Genomic DNA, 20,103 nt, shown 5'->3' with positions numbered 1-20,103 from the left:
TTAAAAAGTTTTGAGTAATTTCTATTTTGGATTTTGCCTGCCCAGCACAACATGCAGTTACAAACCAGAGAGGCAGAAACCTAACAGTACAAACATTTTATAAATAATACATATCTCTATTTTTTTGCAAATACCTCACTGTTAAATATACATTACACTTTTGCTCAGTATTTTACACTGTAATAGGAAAACAGGGAAGGGAAGACTGACAAAAAAGGAAACTCCATTGTTTTTTTTAACACTTTATGCCATCAAGCTACAGTAAGATGTGTGCTACATTGGAAGAGTCCGATAGCTCTGAAGTCAACATTTTATGATGTTACTCAGCATTTTACAATAGAGCCATTCAAGTATCTGAATGCAGGAAAACCTTCAAAAAATACAATGCAATGCTATTTACATGCTTGGAAACTATCATTTATAAAACAACCATTACAAATGTACTGACTTTGAAATGATGAGTCAAAAATAAAGCTGCAAAGCCCAAGCATTTAAACGATACAAAAACGGTAAAACAAATATATGAGAATTTCAAATGCCACAGACTCAGTGCATAATGGGTAAATTCAGATACAAATCGACTGCAACAGCAAGCTTATGATGATTTTTTGAGGGAAAATTTAAACACCCTGCAGTTAAGCTAATGAAGTGACGTACAGTATTAATTTCTGGATGATACAAATGATTTTTTTTTTAAACAGATTTTTAAAATGGAGATAAATGAACTCCCATACACTGTGTGCCTTTCCTCAGATAACCTTTTCTGTATAATAAATGAAGAATTACTATTTTTGGGATCTTTTCATTTTGATATACTGCAGCTTACCTTGCTAACCTGTTAATCCAAGATATTTTTTTAGACCTGTGGAGTCCATCCTAGCAATGACAAGCTTAAGGCTGGATTAACCCCTAAGTACTTCCTCTTCTCTGCTTATTGGGTCCCCCTTAGAAAACAACATTGTACACTTGGGATTAGATATGAAAAGTAAAGAATTGGGGAGAAACCCCCCACAAATACAGGTACAGTATGGAGACTACACATGGCATTGGGAGGGAAGCTGTTATGTAAATTTTAGGCCCACGCACTGGGAAGCAAATAATCTCTCACTATGCTGCCAATATACAAAGAAATTAAGAAATATGGAAATTCTGTATAAATGGTTTGAACCTTGTCTCTTAGAAAGCAGTAATATGTTAAAGAAAAAAACTTTAGTTGGCAGGCCTTGACTAACACAAAGGATGCCAAAAAACAGTTGAACTGCTAGCCGTGTAGTTCAAGTCTGCTAAATTGTGAAGTAAACAAGTTGACTTGCTGGTATTTACAGCAAACCTTTAAAGTCTCTCTACTTAATATATATATATATATATATATATATATATATATATATATATATATATATTAGATGTCTAGAAAAGGAAACAATCTTTAAAATATTATTAAATTTCATATACCATATAAGACATTTTTCACATGCCTCCTGATTAGTCATGGAGATGAATCAAAGGAAAGCTTAATATTCCCAGCTAGTGGAAAACTGAAACAAAAATTAGGGCACAAGTAAAAGAATGAAGAATCAGGAAGTAACTCCTCGTTAGGGCCTGCTTTTCACCAGAGAGAACTTTCAATTATCTTTTTTTTTTTAACCTTTTAGTTTATCCCTGGATGTTCATCCTGTCTGCTACTTAGAATGGCATCACCTATAACTGACCATATGTAATTCCCATTACTGCCAGTGAAATCACTTCATCCAAAGTGGCTGGTGTGTATATTACAAAAATAAGAGTATCTATTTGCAGAATGATGGACCCTTATAACTCTTTGACAATGATGATTTTATAAGCCTAAAGAAGTTGGCTTAAGCTGCGTCAAGTGACCATACTGATCATATTAAGACAATTAGGGAACTCTAACAATGGCTTTAATCCTTACCTTTTACACTCTGTTGCAGAGAAAAGTTCAAAGGATTGACAGGAAGTTTATAAATCGAGCTTATAAATTACTTAGAACAAAACACATTTGATTCAAGTGGGTAAAGTTTTCAGATAAAAGCTATTTGGTGCCAACTCTCTTCTAATCTTACTCTTCATAAATCCTCATAAATTTGAAATTAAGAATGTATACAACCCAACAGAATCTTATCTTTTCTATGCTCTAACGGAGCTGAGGTGGACCTTGTGTAGTTAATAAAGCTCTTCTATTGGCAATCTTTATTTAAGTAGAAGTGATAACCGCTCTATTTAATTAAATAATGCACAGAACAATTCACCCAGCGCAGCAGACTACAACTACCTCATTTAGGGAAGCTTTCAGATTTCTCTGTTCTACCAGAAGAATGGAAAGTGCAAAAACACATAGATACAGGTTTTTCACATTCTGAAAATACAGTACAGAGTTCTATTGTAGTGTTGAGCATAAGATTTTTACATTTAAAAAGATTTAGCTGAAGTTTAGAAAAAAACACCTACTGGCTATACCTCATAGGTGAAAAAGACCACAAAGGCCTTCCTGCTATGTGTCATCCAGCCTGTCTATTAAGGAAAGGAGGACTAAACATCTTTACTTACATCACAGGCAGGTGTCTTCTTCTAGGGGAAATTCAGTATTTAAGAGTTTCAACACTGTTAAAGGTCTTCTTTTTGGACGACCTTGCATTTCAATAAAAATATCCCTGTTAGATTTAGAGCTTTGGCAATACTTACTGTAAAAACTTTACAACTAAGTGAAAACTACAGGATCATAAAATGATTACACTGTATTTTATACAGCATGAAAATTACATTATTTACTGTAAAATAGGCTAAATGGTGTATTCCTTTCAGGGAGAAGGTAAATAAGCGTTATTCTTGAACATACAGTATATAAAATGATTATAACGCACAGAAATGTTGCTACCAACCAGTTAAGTACCCATTAATTAAGTATCCATTAATTCATTAGTCAGGGTTTTAAACCCATCTTTCATGGAAATATAATTTTTTTCCAATTGTTTTCTCATAGATTAGTGCTCAACACTGTTAAAATGAATATATGCATAAAACTTTTGACAGTTATACTAAAAATATCAGCCAAATCGAAAAAAAGTGCATTTAGCAAAGCAGTATAGAATGAAATAAACTCTGCAAACAATCAGCATCTTCCATTATATAAAACTGAAGAAAAAACAGATTGTTATGAAACTGACAGATTACAAGAACTATCTACTCTAGTAGTTCCAACAGGTAAGAAATGCACAGAAAGACTTGCTAACACACCCCTCACACGGCAACCACGTATCTGTGCTCCATATCAAGAGGGCTGGGATTTACAGTTTAATTTTGCCATCTTTAATTGGATTTTTATTTTTAATTTGTAATCTCCGTGGCTCAGCGTCATTGTTAATCCAGTAAATCAGGCAATCAGTATTACAGTACAAAGTCTGCACAGGTGGCAGTAGTGCAATCCATAGGAATATGTAGCTGGTTGAAGATTGAGCTGCATGGGGGACACTTTCTCATGGGTGGAAGTGGATGTAGTCATGTTTAGCACCCTGCCAGCAGCTCAGTTCATCATGTGTTAGTTTTTCTTCCATGTGCCATTTTGTCATTTCACAACAGATGGGTTTGAAGGCTAAACATTTAAATGTTAAAGTGCTTTTGTTAAATGAGGAAAAAAAAATGATGAAAGATCAACTACAGTCCAGCTAGCTTTGCTGTTGTCTGTTCCAGAGTACACCTGACAAAGTTAACTTTTCATGATGCTGCTCTTTTTAAGACAGGCAATTAAAAATAAAATTAAAAAAAAAAAAAGCACACGAAAAATTGTGTGCTAGTTACATTTGAAAATTAGATTAGAAACAGTCACTTTATTTCAATGAATAAATTAATAATTAAAAAAAAAAACTTTAAATGTCAAACATTTGTACATATTTTATGTTTTTTTGGTGTCCATAATCATGGTCCTTAAAATTACATGCCTCACATCCATTCAAAAGTTTCTTTTAATGCAGTTCCAGCATTAAGTTCCTTCTCACTGCACTGAGAGAGAGCACTTCTGTACAATTCTTTGGTACCAACTTTAAACCCATCCTCTCTTTTTCTCTCTCTCTCTCACTTTCTCTCCATCCTTTCCAGTCATTGCTGGGATTGCAAAATACAGAGGGATTTACTTTTATTATATATCTTTCAGGTCCATTCTCCGTATAAAAAGTGCTAAACTAGAAAAAAGCAATTTCCTGAATTACTGTTTTTTTTCTTCCCCCTCAGATGGACGTGGTCCCCAGGTTACCGAAAGTGTTGGTCCAGTCATTGGACAGTCTACTCAAACAATGTAACTGCGCACTGGCAAAGGGCGGCAAGCCGGCGCTCCACACTGGCCTTGTCTGCAATGGAAGCACAAATGAGGAAGGAATGAGTGGTCATTTTACTTAATTCACCATTTAGGATCCTATCTAAATCAAGCTCATTCACAAGGAAAATGTGTTCATACTGTATTTTAATCCTTAAAAACAGAAAAAAATATCCAAACTCTTTTGGCCCTGACAAAATGGCAAAGTCACAGCGAGTTAATCCTTGCTTAAGAGAAAAAAAGGACTTCCTCAAAATTTTACTCTTTTTCCTGTCCCTTTTTTGTTCTTTATTTCACCTTATATAACTTCTTGTATTAGGCATTTGTTAGTTATCACATAACCCTTGGGGTATTGACCCTTAACTAAAGGACTAGCCTAACCAGTCAGAAACTGAACATAATGTTCAGAGAAATCACAATTATTTAATGATTCATTGCTTACAACTTGTTTTCCTATTCATAAAAATCAACACTCACCTTTCTGAATTACACAATATTTTTCACTAAACATTTTAGGAGTAATTCCTAAAAAACTGCTTAATAACAATCTATTCTACAATATACAATTGAACTTGTAATAAACTTGTAAAATTGCCCTAAACTTTGACAAATTGCAAAAAAAATATTATTTTTTGCATTTAACACTGCACACTATCAGCATCTTAGCAGCAAACTAGTATTACCAGCCTCATGCCTTCAGAAGGTATACCACTGTGCTAATTACGGTATATACTAAATACACAGAAGGCAATCACCAAAAGAGAAAAATCCTGAATCCGTATTTTATTACACATTAGAAAACTTTGTTCTTGCTTGTATCATGTACAAAAAGCCATGGAAATTTTAATTTGTCCCGCCAGCACATGTACAATGTACCTGCAGCAAAGGTGAAAGTCAATGCATGCTCCCTCTGCTTTTATAATTTTCTATAATAAAAATAAGTATATATATAGGTTTCTGTTTAGTTTACTCAAAACAATACTTTGCAATAAATATGTTATCTGCTATTAATATGGTACCTTTGTTGTACCATTTCTCACTATGATTATTTTCTTTCACTCTCCACAAATGTGCACATGAAAACCTTTCATGATTAACCCTGCATTTTATCATTAGTGCCAAGCTCAATTGTTTGATAGCTTTCCTTTGAAACCCTTTGGATTTCTGATCAAATTTCTTGAGGTAATGATAGTTATGTATAATTTCCCAATGATTTCTTAATTCAATGCCATTTTTTAATTACCAGGATGAGAAAACAGTTACAACAGCCTGAACTATGTCAACATGGAAAAATTCATTCTTAATCACTCTGCATCTGTAAGGCACAACAAATACTGTTTGTATTGTTTTCATCTTTCTTCAATGTAAAGACATTTTTTGTTGCTCCTTGGTATATGGAAAAAATTATTTTACAGAGAAAAAGAAAAAATTACGTACACTTAGTAACATTCTCAATATCAGCTGGGTCCTGCAACACCTTTGCCAACCCTTCCAGTAGCATGGCGGCTTTGTTGTAACGAAAGGCAATGTCCTCCGTCTGCTGGAACATTTCATCCAAGGCAGCAGACTGTACCTGTGAAAAGAAAAGTGAGGTTAAAAACCTAGGCAAAAACAAAAGAGGAAACACTGGAGGCATGTAGAACAGTGAAGGCAGTTTCAGTTTGATTTAATATAGTAAATCTTTAAAGTATATATCTCAGTAGACATATTTATTATTACTTTAGAAAGGTCCCTTTAGGAATCATGTGTCTGCTGGCAAGCAAGTGTTTAACTAATGCAGAATGATCAGACTACTAAATCGAGTCTGCTAACTTTATTCCAGCTTTTAAAAGATTACTAGAACAGCAGTTCCCAAACTGTGGTACGTGGAGCCTTTTCAGGTGGTACACATCGCGGTCCCTGAAATGTAATTTGTCTGTGCAAAACCCTTTATGACAAGCCTGTTGTGAGCAAAAACCAATTAAACTGTTTAAATACAATAATACGTGGATTCCCAAATTTAGTGTGGTGTGAAATTTCGTCATCTGAATAAATAAAACCTATTATTCGAATCAGTATTTAGTTCATTTAACGCTACCATAATTACATTTTGCCGAAGTCAACTTCTACTTCTTCACTGTTTAAGCTTTTGGTCACTAGATGAAAGCAGAACGCCGACACTATTTAGTCTTCGATAACTCTGCCTCACAGAAACCACTCGCGTTTGTTGTTATACGTGCACTGCCACTGTATCGCATCGTAGTCACTAGATTTAAGCACAAAGCCGATACTATTTTGTCTTCGGTAACTGCGTCACATACAAGCCGAAGGCAGGATTTAGTTTCGGGGCGGAATTTATCAATTTATGTACATGCACAAATTTTTTCATTAACTTTATGCATGATTTCTTCCAATTCTTTAACTTTTATTCAGATTTCGGGGCGGTTTAGACTCGAACACCCCCCCTTACAGCTCTCCCATCCTTTCAACAAGGTGCGGGTGGTACGCAACACAACTCACTTAACGTCCAAAAGTTTGGGAACCCCTGTACTAGAAATCAATTAATTTAAAGTCCTGCTGGTAGGATAAGACAAGTCTGGCCTGTCCATAACTGGTGTGAAACTACATTTTCTTCTTCTTCCTTCGGCTGCTCCCGTTAGGGGTGGACACAGCGGATCATCTTCTTCCATATCTTCCTCTCCTCTGCATATTGTTCTGTTATACCCATCACCAGCATGTCCTCTCTCACCACATCCATAAACCTTCTCTTAGGCCTTCCTCTTTTTATATTGCCTGGCAACTCTATCTTTAGCATCCTTCTCCCAATATACTCAGCATATCTCCTCTGCACATGTCCAAACCAACACAATCTCGCCTCTGACTCTGTCTCTCAACTGTCCAACTTGAGCTGACCCTCTAATGTACTCATTTCTAAAGCTATCCATCCTTGTCACACCCAGTGCAAATCTTAGCATCTTTAACTCGGCTACCTCCAAGCTCTGTCTCCTGCTTTCTGGTCAGTGCCACCGTCTCCAACCCATATAACGCAGCTGGTCTCAATACCGTCCTGTAGACCTTTCCTTTCACTTTTGCTGATATCCGTCTGTCACAAATCACTCCTGACACTTCTCCACCCATTCCACCCTGCCTGCACTCTCTTTTTCACCTCTCTTCCACAATCCCCATTACTCTGTACTGTTGATCCCAAGTATTTAAACTCATCCACCTTTGCCAACTCTACTCTTTGCATCCTCACCATTCCACTGACCTCCCTCTCATTTACACACATGTACTCTGTCTTGTTCCTACTGACCTTCATTTCTCTCCTCTCTAGAGCATATCTCCACCTCTCCAGGGTCTCCTCGACCTGCTCCCTACTATTGCGACAGATCACAATGTCATCAGCAAACATCACAGTCCACGGGGACTCCTCTCTAATCTCATCTGTCAACCTGTCTATTACCACTGCAAATAAGAAAGGGCTCAGAGCCGATGATATAATCCCAACACCACCTTGAATGCATCCGTCACTCCTACTGCAGACCTCACCACAGTCACACTTCCCTCGTACATATCCTGTACAACTCTTACATACTTCTCTGCCACTCCCAGCTTCCTCATACAATACCACAATTCCTCTCGAGGCACCCTGTCATATGCTTTCTCCAGGTCCACAAAGACGCAATACAACTCCTTCTGGCCTTCTCTATACTTCTCCATCAACACCGTCAGAACAAACATCGCATCTGTGGTGCTCTTTCTTGGCATAAAACTATACTGCTGCTCACTAATCATCACCTCACTTCTTAACCTAGTTTCCACTACTCTTTCCCATAACTTCATGCTGTGGCTCATGAATTTTATTCCCCTGTAGTTACTACAGTCCTGCACACCTAAGGACTCATTTTTACTTTACACTCAGAACGCGTACGTGCCCGCATCATGGCTGCCACACATTCCCAGCGTTCATTTGATGTGTCCTGTGAGTAGGTCCTCTTATTCTTAAATATAATCGGCACCAGTACACCACTTCTCCACTCCTCAGGCATCCTCTCACTTTCTAAGATTCCATTAAACAATCTGGTTAAAAACTCCACTGCCATCTCTCCTAAACACCTCCAAGCTTCCACAGGTATGTCATCTGGACCAACAGCTTTTCCATTCTTCATCTTCATAGCTGTCCTTACTTCCTCCTTGCTAATCCATTGCACTTCCTGATTCACTATGTCCACATCATCCAACTTCTTCTCTCTCTCATTCTCTTCATTCATAAGCCTCTCAAAGTACTTTTTCCATCTGCTCAACACAGTCTCCATGCTTGTTTGTACATTTCCATCTTTTAAATATCTTTATATATATATTTAAAATATCTTTTATTACCCGAACCTGCTACACATCTTTCCCAGCTCAATCCCTCTGTCTAGCCAGGTCCTTTTCTCCCTCCTTAGTGTCCAACCTCTCATACAACTCATCATACTCCTTTTCTTTAGAATTTGCCACCTCTCTCTTCACCTTGCACCTTATCTCCTTGTACTCTTGTCTAATTTCTGCATCTCTCGGACTATCCCATTTTTTCTTTGCCATCCTCTTCCTCTGTATACTCTCCTGTACTTCTCCATTCCACCACCAGGTTTCCTTCTCCTCCTTCCTCTGTCCAGATGTCTCACCAAGCACCCTTCTTGCTGTCACCCTTACTACATCTGCTGTAGTTTCCCAACTGTCTGGTAATTCTTCACTACCACCCAGTGCCTGTCTCACCTTCTCCCTAAACTCAACCTTGAAGTCATCCTTTTTCAGATTCCACCATTTTATCCTTGGCTCTGCCCTCTCTCTCTTCCTCTTCTTGATCTCCAACGTCATCCTACAGACCACCATCCTATGCTGCTTAACTACACTTTCTCCTGCCACCACTTTGCAGTCTTCAATCTCCTTCAGATTGACTCTTCTGCATAGGATGTAATCTACCTGTGTGCATCTTCCTCCACTCCTGTACGTCACCCTATTTTCCTCCCTCTTCTTAAAATACTTTTTCACTACAGCCATGTCCATCCTTTTGACAAAATCCACTATCCTCTGATCTTCTTCATTCCTCTCCCATCCCCACCTTGTCTCCTCTGTTCCCTTCACCAACACCACTGAAATCCCACTCCAATCACCACTTTCTGTCCCTTGGATACACTGTTCATCACTTCATCCAACTCACTCCAAAAATGTTCTCTCTCATCCATTGCACACCGAACTTGTAGGGCATATGCACTAACAACATTCATCATCACACCTCCAATTTCCAGCTTCATAATCATTACTTTTGTCTGACACTCTTTTCACCTCCAAAACACTCTTGACATACTGTTTCTTCAGAATAACCCCTACTCCATTTCTCCTCCTATCCACACCATAGTAGAACAATTTGAATCCACCTCCGATTCACCTGCCCTTACTCCCCTTCCATTTAGTCTCTTGCATGCACAATATATCAACCTTCCTTCTCTCCATCATATCAGCTAACTCTCTTCTCTTACCAGTCATACTGCCAACATTCAAAGTTCCTACCCTCAGTTCCACTCTCTTTACCTTCCTCCTCTCCTCCTGCCTCCGGACACGTCTCCCCCCTTCTTATCCTTCATCTTCTTCGGCAGCAGTAGCCCAATTTCCGCCAGCACCCTGTTGACTAACAGTATAGGTGGCAGTCGTTGTTAACTATGGGGTCGACTGATCTGGTATGGAAATTTGTACTGTTGTCTGCATATTGACTTGGCAGAATTTTACACCGGATGCCCTTCCTGACGTAACCCTCCCCCCATTTATCTGGGCTTGGGACCGGCACAAAGAAACACACTGGTTTGTGCATCCCCTGTGGCTGGGTTGTGAAATTACATTTTCTTGAACTCTGGAAATGAGTATAGCTGGTTTAACCATGTATAATAATGTTACAGATTAAGCATTAGTGTTAACACTCACCATTTCAACCGCATAGTTATAAATTAGCTTTTCAGCAGTCACACTGTTGATCTCATCCACAAAGCGTTGTTTGTCTGAAAAGAATCTGTTCAGTTTTTCTGTCAAACGTCGACAAAGTGAGATGCAGCTCTTGTAACGTTCATTCAAGCTCTTCACTACTGCTTAAGACAATGGAGAAAGTTATTAATTGCAGACATCCAAAGGTTTCAAAAAAGCCACTTGTTTTAAACTTAACTTTTCAATCTTTTAGACTTCAAGCTCGAATCTTTTGATAAATTAAAAATGAATAACAGAAGCTAGCCATTCATAAGGAAATAAGAGATTACTTGCATGATTATTCAATATGATAAATAACTATATCTCTAAAAAATACGTCAGGTATGATCATCCTTCTGCCAACATGGTTCTTTGAATGGAAAACAAAAAACACAGTGTATAATATTTCACATTCTATATTATTACTATCTCTCTCTCATTCAGGAATGATTCACTAAGTCCTCAGGTAATAACTCTATTGGTATAAGGAACAAGGAACCAGGAACCTTAGGTCTCAGTTTCTCTATATTTCATACCCTTGTTCTCTACCATAAATAAATTTTGTTCAGAAAAACATTTTAACACTGTGCTGATAAATTAAAGATTTACTGTTCTTGTGCTTTAGTCACTTGTTAATATAAACTGTGATCACCTCTCACAAATTTACATACCTTGCTTGACAGCACTGGAGGGATTCAGTTTGCATGACTTGATCTGAGCCTTGGCCAGGTGCAGGGAGCCAGCAAGCAGCTGAGCAGCCTTCATGTAAAGGACCAGCTGTTCAACTTGCCTATAAAAGGAGAAAAGTTTACTTGCTTGATGCACATATTCTGCAAATTATATACTTTAAAAATCTGGACTAAATATGGTGTTTGGGTTTCTTTTTTTACTTACCCCCACTCCTTGCTGAGCTGACTGATCTGATCTACAATCCCGCTGTCTTGTGAGGGGCAAACAGAAGTGGAAGTAGAAGCATCAAGTTCTGTGCTGCATTCCCGCACTGATGCAATTTCTAGTATACAGTCACTGAAGGACAACATCATGCGAAGGTGAAGCAAAGTATCTGTGTGTTCCCGCTGTTAAAAGTCAAGTTAACATGTTGCAAATTTTGAGAGGTAGCATGAATGAAGCATGCATCCCTAATTTTAAACGTTCACGAAGAAATATCAAACTATATAAAGCAAAAGTATCTCATAATGTTACCTTTGAATGCTTTGAGCGAAAAAAGTAACAAAAATAAAATAATTTGGATTTGGTCTGCTGTCAGAGATGGACAAATGGCACAAACACACCATGTTTTACCTGGATACCACACCAAAATAAAATAAAAAGTGAAGCTTAGCTTTAGAATGTGAAACATATGATTACTACCTGCATTGAAAAACTAGAACAAATGGTGACCATTGCCTATACAAAAATAACTTCTTTAGAAACTAAATTTAAAACAATCTGAAAAAGTTGTGGAGTTTAAAAACAGTGGGACTACTGGAAAAACAGGAATCCAGTAAGTCAATTAATTTTGCAGTAGAATTCTTTTCTAAAATCCAGGGTGATGACTTCAAACCAATCACCAAAACTATAAGCGCTCACAGCTAGCTTGGAAAACGGTACCCTTGAAGCTTTATGGTTAAATTTAGTAAACAAAGGGATGAAGAAAATACTTTCAATTTACATTACACCAAAGCTTTGGTTTGAAAACAGTCACATCGATATACTTCTGGATTATTCTGCTATGAGCATGAGAAAGAGAGCTGCATTTTATAGCTTTAAGAAGCATTTGTGTATCAGACATTACCTTTTATTGCTAGCCAAGCTCAAAATATTTATGAAAGGCCATATCAAAAATTCTCCAGACAAAGGTGAAGTTAAAAGGATTAATTCACACAGATTTTAAAACATTACACTTTACTAACGATTGGGGTAAAACTAAGGAATGTGTTGTCTAAAGTCAATATTTACCACTTTTTGTGTGTATACATGTGTAGATATACATACACACACACACACAGCACTCTATATCCTGATTACTTCTGCTGTTTTAATTGACATAGTAGTGAATACATACACACACACTATTAAATATAATGTTTGACCTAAGATCAGCTCTTCCTGCTTTAAATTAGCAAACCCAATCTCAGAAAATTAACCTTACTTCAAAAAGATCACACTACACACAAGGACAAAAGTACCATGGGGTAAACAAAAGTAAACGCAAATCGATCACAACAAAACCACTCCACTTAAACCCAAAGCAAACACAATGCTTGCTCATCTCAGTCAAGATATTAAAACTTTGAATAGTTAAGAAATTATATTTTGGCTGATTATTTGCTGACTTTGAGTGTAAGAAGCTCATGAACTGTTAGGTAAACTTCTGCTTTTAACATGTCTGTAAGTGCCTTGAGCATGGGAAAGGCGCTATATAAATAAAATGTATTATTATTATTATTATTATGTCTTATACACATAAATACATCCATTATCCAACCCGCTATATCCTAACTACAGGGTCACGGGAGTCTGCTGGAGCCAATCCCAGCCAAGGCAGGAAACAAACCCTGGGCAGGGCATCAGCCCACCGCAGGGCACACACACACCAAGACAAATTAGATACATTATAAAAAAATATTATTATTTATTTATTTATTTTTTTTAAATCACATGCATGGGCATAAGACACAGCTAAAAGGCTCTAGTGTCTGTAATTTCTCTGCCACACCATTGGCTGGTGCTGTGTCTTAGCATTTTTCTCTCTCTCTCTCCCTCCCTCCCTCCAAACCTGACGTCCACCTGGACCCGCCTCATCCTGCCAGGAGGAGTGAAAGCTGGAGGATCTTTGGCATTGCATCTTTGGCAGTTCTGTTTGAACTTACATTTGCAAAGAAGTCAAGTCAAGTTGGGGAGTATGCACTGATACAGTGCGTTGCTCCACCCACTACACAATGAAACAACTCGGGATCCCGGTTTGCACCAAAGACAGACATGCGGTGCACTCCCACCATCCAGAAATGAACCTCTATCTGTTGCAGCCACGTGTTACGTGGGCGACCCCTTGGCCTGGTCCAGCTACTCAGGTCCCCAACAATGAGGATCTTACAAGCTGGATCACCCTCGCAGAAACGCGCCACGTGGCCATAATGCTGTAACTGACGCTTCCTCACAATGCAGGTAATGTGCCTCATTCGGGACTCCATAAGCAACCGCTCATTCGACACAAAATCAAACCAACGGTACCCAAGGATTTTCCGGAGAGACACATTACCAAAGGAGTCCAGTCTTCATCTCAGGTTACTGGATAGCGTCCATGTCTCGCAACCATATAGCAAGACAGAATGCACCAGGACTTTAAAGACTTGGACCTTCGTCCTTTTACATAGGTATCGGGAGTGCCACACACCCCTTTCCAACAACCTCACGATCCCACATGCTCTCCCAATCCGTCTACTGACTTCATAGGAAGAGTCACTAGAAACATGAATGTCACTGCCAAGGTAAGTAAACCCTCGACAATGTTGACACTCTCTCCGCAGACAGACACACTGCTAATGGCTGTGCCGAAGAGGTCATTAAAGGCCTGGATCTTGGTTTTTATCCAGGACACTCGCAAGCCCAGACACTCAAACTCCTCATTCAGTCTCTCGAGCGCCCCAATCAGAGCCTCCATTGACTCCGCGCGAAGATCACAGCATCGTCAGAAAAGTCACAATCTATGAATCTTTCTTCACCAACAGATGCCCAATAAATGCATTTTTTTTAAACTATTGGTACCTCAATTCTTTATCATTAAGACGAGGTATGTGGAGGGTTCTATTTAAGAAGTTAACCTATGAGTTATTTAACACAGCTAGAACCACACAGACCAAGTGTATATATTTAGAGTAAGAATCTAGTCCCTGAACCTGAAGATTTTGCAAATCCAATTGGTAAGCAGGACTTTTTTCAGTTAATTCATTGCATCTTAAACTGTTATCTTTAGAATGGTGCTGTACAGCTTTCTGTAGTTAATGTCACTGCATGTAATTGACTGGTCTCCTTCATGTCCCTAAAGTACAGAATTTCCATGCACTTCAGAAGTTTGATTTAATTTGATGTCAGACTGGCATAGTTGCCTCACTTCCTCTATCTGTATCAAACGCTACATAGTATGTTATATTGTATTATGTGTATCAAGAGTGTGTAGAGGATATAAAAATCATTACGGATGAACAAAAGGCCACCAGCCAGACTAGCAGCTCCAGCAGAACAGGTTGCTATGTGTACTGCTAAAATTGCTTCCAACTTGTTAAGGTGAACTTTCGGCCTTAGAATGTAATGTTAAATATGAATGGCTAAGTCGAATGGTTCCTTTCTTCAGTTCTGTTCAGTTCTATTTGTTCTTTTTCAAGTTACTGTAGCAATGTGTGATCTTTATTATAAAAGCATTTGGTAAATGGAAGTATGCAAAGAACTCTCTAATTCAACAAAGTCACATCATAAGATATCCACATTTTTACAATTAGGAAGACTTGTGGGAAAAAAAATGAAGAATTTCATGTTTGCAGACTATTCTTACCTCCATCAGCGTCTCCTCAGGTAGTTCTGGGGCCTCAAATGTGATAAAGCCCTCCAAACTTGGGGGGGAGGTTCCATATGGGACATATCTGAGACTACTTGGCGCTGCCTCAGCAGTTGGAGGGGAGGAACCCATACCACCAGGTGGAGAACCCACATAGACACGACCAGTTGTAGAGCACAAGGAGCCTGCTGAGCTATTTGATCCTACTGTAAACAGGAATGACAGGGGACAATTAGAATTGGGCAGAAAAAAGTAAACCTGTCAAGTAAATCAACTTACAAAAAACTCTCATGCAACATGTATGTCTCTTCATTGAGGCAGTCAGTTTAAAATGTATAGTAAATGTTACTCTTTTAAAACAGGGATATACAATGTATACCCTCATGCACAGAACAGCCACATATTTTCAAAGGTAGAGTTTAGGGTACATTTTCTTCAGTTTCTCACCTGACGTTGTTCTAGGCCTAGCACCCGTGTGGCTGCATGTGGGGGGTGTAATACTGTTGGGAGGTGATCCTACAGTGAACAGTACAGTCCGAGGGCTTGCTCCTGTCAAGTTGGGCATTCCACAGGCACTGGCAGGTGCTGTAAAGAAATAATCAATGCTGTCATTAAGATTACAGTTTTAAATGGTAAACAAACACATTAATCAATGCCTGTATCATATATTATCATAAGTACTGAAGATATAGCTATCCCTTAATTACACATTATATGAAATATTCAATATACAAGTAGCTGGTCATCCTACCTGTATCCATAGGTCTTTCTGTATTTAAGCTGTCTGTGCTGCCTTGGTAAGGCTGTCCTCCTAATGTGATCCTGACTGGCTGCTCAGAAAGCCTTCCTGTACTGACAGATCTGCAGGCAGAGAAACCGAGATCTTCATGGTAATCTGATCACAGCACCGGGTAACAAGGGTGGTGATTGTGGAGTGGTGTAATGGCTACTGAAGGAATTAAGAGAATCTGCGTTGTCAGGTCATGACAGCAAGGCTGTGAAGCCAGGCAAGGCAAGGAAAGCAAACAGTGAAAACAAACACTTCAACTGTTTTCCAAGAAAGCTCAAGAGGAAAGCACAGGCAGAGAGAGAGAGAGAGAGAGAAATGAGAAAAAGAAAGGGCTAACATTTTAGGCTTTGCTAGTTTTGGAATGCACTGGAATAAACCCTTATTCAAAGATGCAGTGCTAAGTGTAACACTAATTAAATTACCAAAAGTCAAAAATATGTACAGGCAGACGGTAAGAAAGTAAAAAGGGTCACGATTATCTAAATGGTTGTATGCAACACACTGACCAATACAATTTACCTGCCAAAGGTGGTCTTGCTGTGCTCAAAGTTCTGCTGTCGTCCTCCAGAATAGGCACTGAAATCCCGAGTTTCCATCAGCACTTTATTTGGAGTTGTACTGTCAACCAGTCCCTGCTGTGCAACCAGGGCAAGCAGATTGCAAGAAGCTTGAGTTTTAGGGATCTTGAAAGGCGCACTTGTCTACACAGCACAAAGGCAACATAGATGACACATTGTCATTGGAACCCAAAACACAGACAACAGCATTACCAAGACAAGGGGAATGAAAATGGACAAACTGCAACAAACATCCAGCTTCTTGATCTACAGTAATGTATTATAACAGAATATAGCAGCACAAAGATACAGCTAATAGGAATCAGTATAATGGACATATAGCATTTGAGATATGCAAATGAAAACCTCTAATCAAAACACTGACAGCAAAAAAGCAAGGACAGATTCCAAGTAACATAAAGAGACACACTTTTATAATGGCACTGATTGGGTGATCTAAACTACAGATTTTGGAAAAATACACTTTGAACTTCACAGTTACATATACTCAAGCTGGCAGTCTTAAGTGGGCATTCTCTAGGGATATACAAGATCACTGAAGAGCAGATGTGTGTGAGTGCGATTTTATGTAATGGCCTCTCTACTAATTTATTTTATAGGTTTTCTAGTGGGTTAAACTATGAAAATGGGTTTTAACTGGGGAAAAATACAGAAATTCATAGATTCAAAGTTCTTTTTTTACCTTTGTTGGTGATCCAATTATGGTGGGCAGGGGAGTTTTCTGCAACCAATCAGATGAGCGGGGAGAGGAGCCAAGATGCTTAGTCGGTGAGGTACCCAAACTGACTGGCCGACACATTTGTGATGCATGACTCCCAGGATACAGAACTGCACTAGGATACACTGGGTCTGAGTGCTGCTTCCGCAATTTCTGTTTGTTCTGGTAGACATCAGTCAGTGTGGGAGCACTCTGGAGTCGAGCACCAAGAAGCTGGGAAGGAGGAATTGGGGAGCCTGATTTAAAAAAAAAAAAAAAAAGTAGATATTTCATACTCAGAAGGTCTCTGACATTAATCTGAGCATCTCTGCTACAAACATCTATTGCAGAGTGTGATTTGCAAGAGCAATTTTTAGCAAACTACTGAAGATAGGCAATATTTATTCAATGGCATCAAAAATGTGGAGTAAGAAGAATTAAACAGTTATGAACTTCAGTTCAGGAAGTTTTTTCTTCTATGTAGTTGGTGAAAACAGCAGCCAAAGTTCTGTTGATTGACTAAAACTACAATAGCGAAGAGCAAAGAATGTTTAAGTTACCACCAGATGAGCTCCTGCTTCGGGATTCATGGCCCTGGGGATGTCCACAGCAGCAGTGGCCAAGTTGTTCTGGAATAGTTCCAACTAAGAAGAGAAGAGTATCTCTCTTAAAATATTGCAATATCCACTACCATTGTTTAAAAGACCCCAAATTTCATTCTTACATACCAAGTGGTGAGGGAGAATAAGGCCTGGAAGAACCTGTTGACAACCTTCGACCCACAGGCTGTGCCACTTCATTAGTGGATGGAGAGGCAGAGGAAGTTTTAGTAAATCCCAGGGGGCTTGTGTTGGATCTGCGAACCATCCCTGCCCTAGGGAGATTAACCAGATGAAGAATTATACCTATTAATAAACAATGTAACTTTTTTTTTTTAATTATTTCTTATTTTTAAAAAAGGGATTTTGTAACTCCCCATCCATCCCAACACTACAGTGGCTGTGCTAGGGGTTCAGGTTATTTAAAACCTGTATTTGAATTATTTTTGTCTTTTATTTATTAATTTTTTCATTTACAAGTACTTCAGTGCGTTGACACTATCTAATCAAAGAAATACTTTGAAATTGGATAAAAAATTCTAAAACGAAGTTAACATATGGCACTGAAAATGAAAACACACTCTTTGGAAAAGAAAAAATAATTATTAATTTTATTAGTGGTGCATCTTTAAAAATTGATTTATTTCTGGTTAAAATAATCTAAATATGTGTTCATCCTGAAACTCAAAGTCAACACAATCCTGTTATGTGAATTCTGGAAACCAATACACATGTACCCCATTTCTCAGTACAGACATGTTTACTCTCCCAAATATAACCAAATACAAAAATAACTAAAGCAGCAGTCTAATTGAGCAAGGAGTTTATTTATAGACATGACTTTGGACAAGCAATAATTAAATGCTACATCTACAGTGACTCTCTATGATATATTTGTCCTCAGCTAACTGAGGAAGAGTCATGACTTCAAAAGTACTGTGAATATTCTACAAAAAGACCATACAATATTATGGAAGGTTAAAAAATATAAACTCTCCAGACAACTGTATGATATGATGTGGTTGTAATTTAACTTTTTAATTCTGAGGAATTGGAGGGCATATAAAATATTTCCCAGAGTCACTATACTATAAACATTCTAATCAATCTAAACCAGAAGCTCAGATAATACCAAATATTCCAAGACTTCTATAGACTATGTTAATATTCCTCTAAAATCCCACTCCAGTCCAGATATGTTTGTTCTGCTTTCCCAGCACACGAATCAATCAATTTACTAAATGACAATTTTGAATTTGCACCTAAGTCTACCCAGTGGTTTATGGACAACAACCACACAAATGTTCTGTTGATGAAATCTATTCCTACGTTTTATTTTAAGCTGTGAAATTAGTTTAATTGCTTATAATCATTAGACAACGTGAAGTTAAGATGGAGTGTAGGAGTGGAAGCCAGATGTGACTATCTCTGTTGCATTGATACAAAGCTTTAACATTCCACCTTCATAGAATTTAATGATTTTTACTGCTTCCTCTCACTTCTGGCACGTGACAGACCTTGTAAACAACCTCATGCATAAAATGGACAGCTATGTTGTATAACCTACCCCGAAACTTGCTACAAACTACTAATGATATTATAACAACAGACCAGAACTATTAAATGGGCTAATGTACCATCCATTTATAAATGAGACAGACTGGCTCAATAGAAATGTATACTTATAAAATACAGTAGAGCTCCTATTATCTCCACCCTGATTAACTGAGGTTCTACATTATCTGTGGGAAACCTATACATGTAATACACTTCTTTTCTAATAATTCATAAAAGCTTTGCTGTGAATATTGTATGTAGCACATAAATACTATACATTTAAACCTCAACTGTACCGAGTGAGCGGTCGAGGACTGCACCCCTCAGTGACCGTCAGTGTGTCACCAGTACTAACTGAGAACACATGCTTTACTGTTTTGTTTACTTTTTATCACTTTATTTTTAACTTCAATGTGAGAATAACCACTTATATTTAAATGTAACTACAACATTATACATTTTTTATTTTTAAAACTATTGTACCTATTAGCTATATAATAACTGATGTATGCAAAATGTTGTATTTATGTAACAGTAAATTCACCAAGTTATTAAAGGAGGTTTAAAAGTTAAACTGTGCCATATAAATTAGCAAAATCTTTTATATTCTTAATTTTTAATCCAAAATGACCACAGCCATTTTACCAGAGTTTTCAGCTGTTAAAGACAACATCAGTCCACATTACTTCCAATAACTGGGGTTCTACTATCAAATTTACTGCAAATGGTTCCCCCAGCGGCTCCAGAGCAAGAGTGAAAAGCAATGCTTGTGTGAGACAGCGAAAACGTTTTTTGGCTTTGTAAAAACCCATGTGCATACATTCTCTTTGAAGAGTGCTATATAAAGACTGACTTTAGCACAGTATTGCCTTTTTTGCATTTAAATTATTGTTCCCTTACCTACATGTAAGCATGCTGCATTTGTGTACAATAATTTGCATTTTCTAAGCTCCTGCCCTGCTTTGAAAATTGTACAGGGAAAAAAAGGAAAGTGCTAAATGCTCGTAAAAAAAATATTAAATACTTT

The 20,103-nt window shown here is 37.9% G+C and overlaps 1 protein-coding gene across 1 annotated transcript in view; it reads right to left on the bottom strand.

Annotated features, from left to right (window-relative positions):
* Positions 1–685: 685 nt before the first annotated feature.
* ulk2 (unc-51 like autophagy activating kinase 2) overlaps positions 686–20,103 on the bottom strand; it is a 58,206-nt gene continuing 38,788 nt past the window's right edge. Inside the window, exons 16-27 of the mRNA XM_039757086.1 lie at positions 17,649–17,794; positions 17,481–17,564; positions 16,906–17,177; positions 16,165–16,346; positions 15,607–15,716; positions 15,303–15,440; positions 14,853–15,061; positions 11,195–11,376; positions 10,972–11,090; positions 10,265–10,422; positions 5,762–5,897; positions 686–4,358 (exon numbers count right to left, since the gene is read on the bottom strand). Of these exons, the coding sequence (XP_039613020.1) occupies positions 4,294–4,358; positions 5,762–5,897; positions 10,265–10,422; positions 10,972–11,090; positions 11,195–11,376; positions 14,853–15,061; positions 15,303–15,440; positions 15,607–15,716; positions 16,165–16,346; positions 16,906–17,177; positions 17,481–17,564; positions 17,649–17,794 (1,801 nt within the window). The 3' untranslated portion in view covers positions 686–4,293. The remainder of the gene's footprint in view (positions 4,359–5,761; positions 5,898–10,264; positions 10,423–10,971; positions 11,091–11,194; positions 11,377–14,852; positions 15,062–15,302; positions 15,441–15,606; positions 15,717–16,164; positions 16,347–16,905; positions 17,178–17,480; positions 17,565–17,648; positions 17,795–20,103) is intronic.

Source organism: Polypterus senegalus, chromosome 6 (assembly GCF_016835505.1).
Source record: "Polypterus senegalus isolate Bchr_013 chromosome 6, ASM1683550v1, whole genome shotgun sequence".
Taxonomy (NCBI): domain Eukaryota; kingdom Metazoa; phylum Chordata; class Cladistia; order Polypteriformes; family Polypteridae; genus Polypterus; species Polypterus senegalus.
Note: the sequence above shows the minus strand (reverse complement) of the source record. Positions and strands in the feature narration are given on the sequence as shown.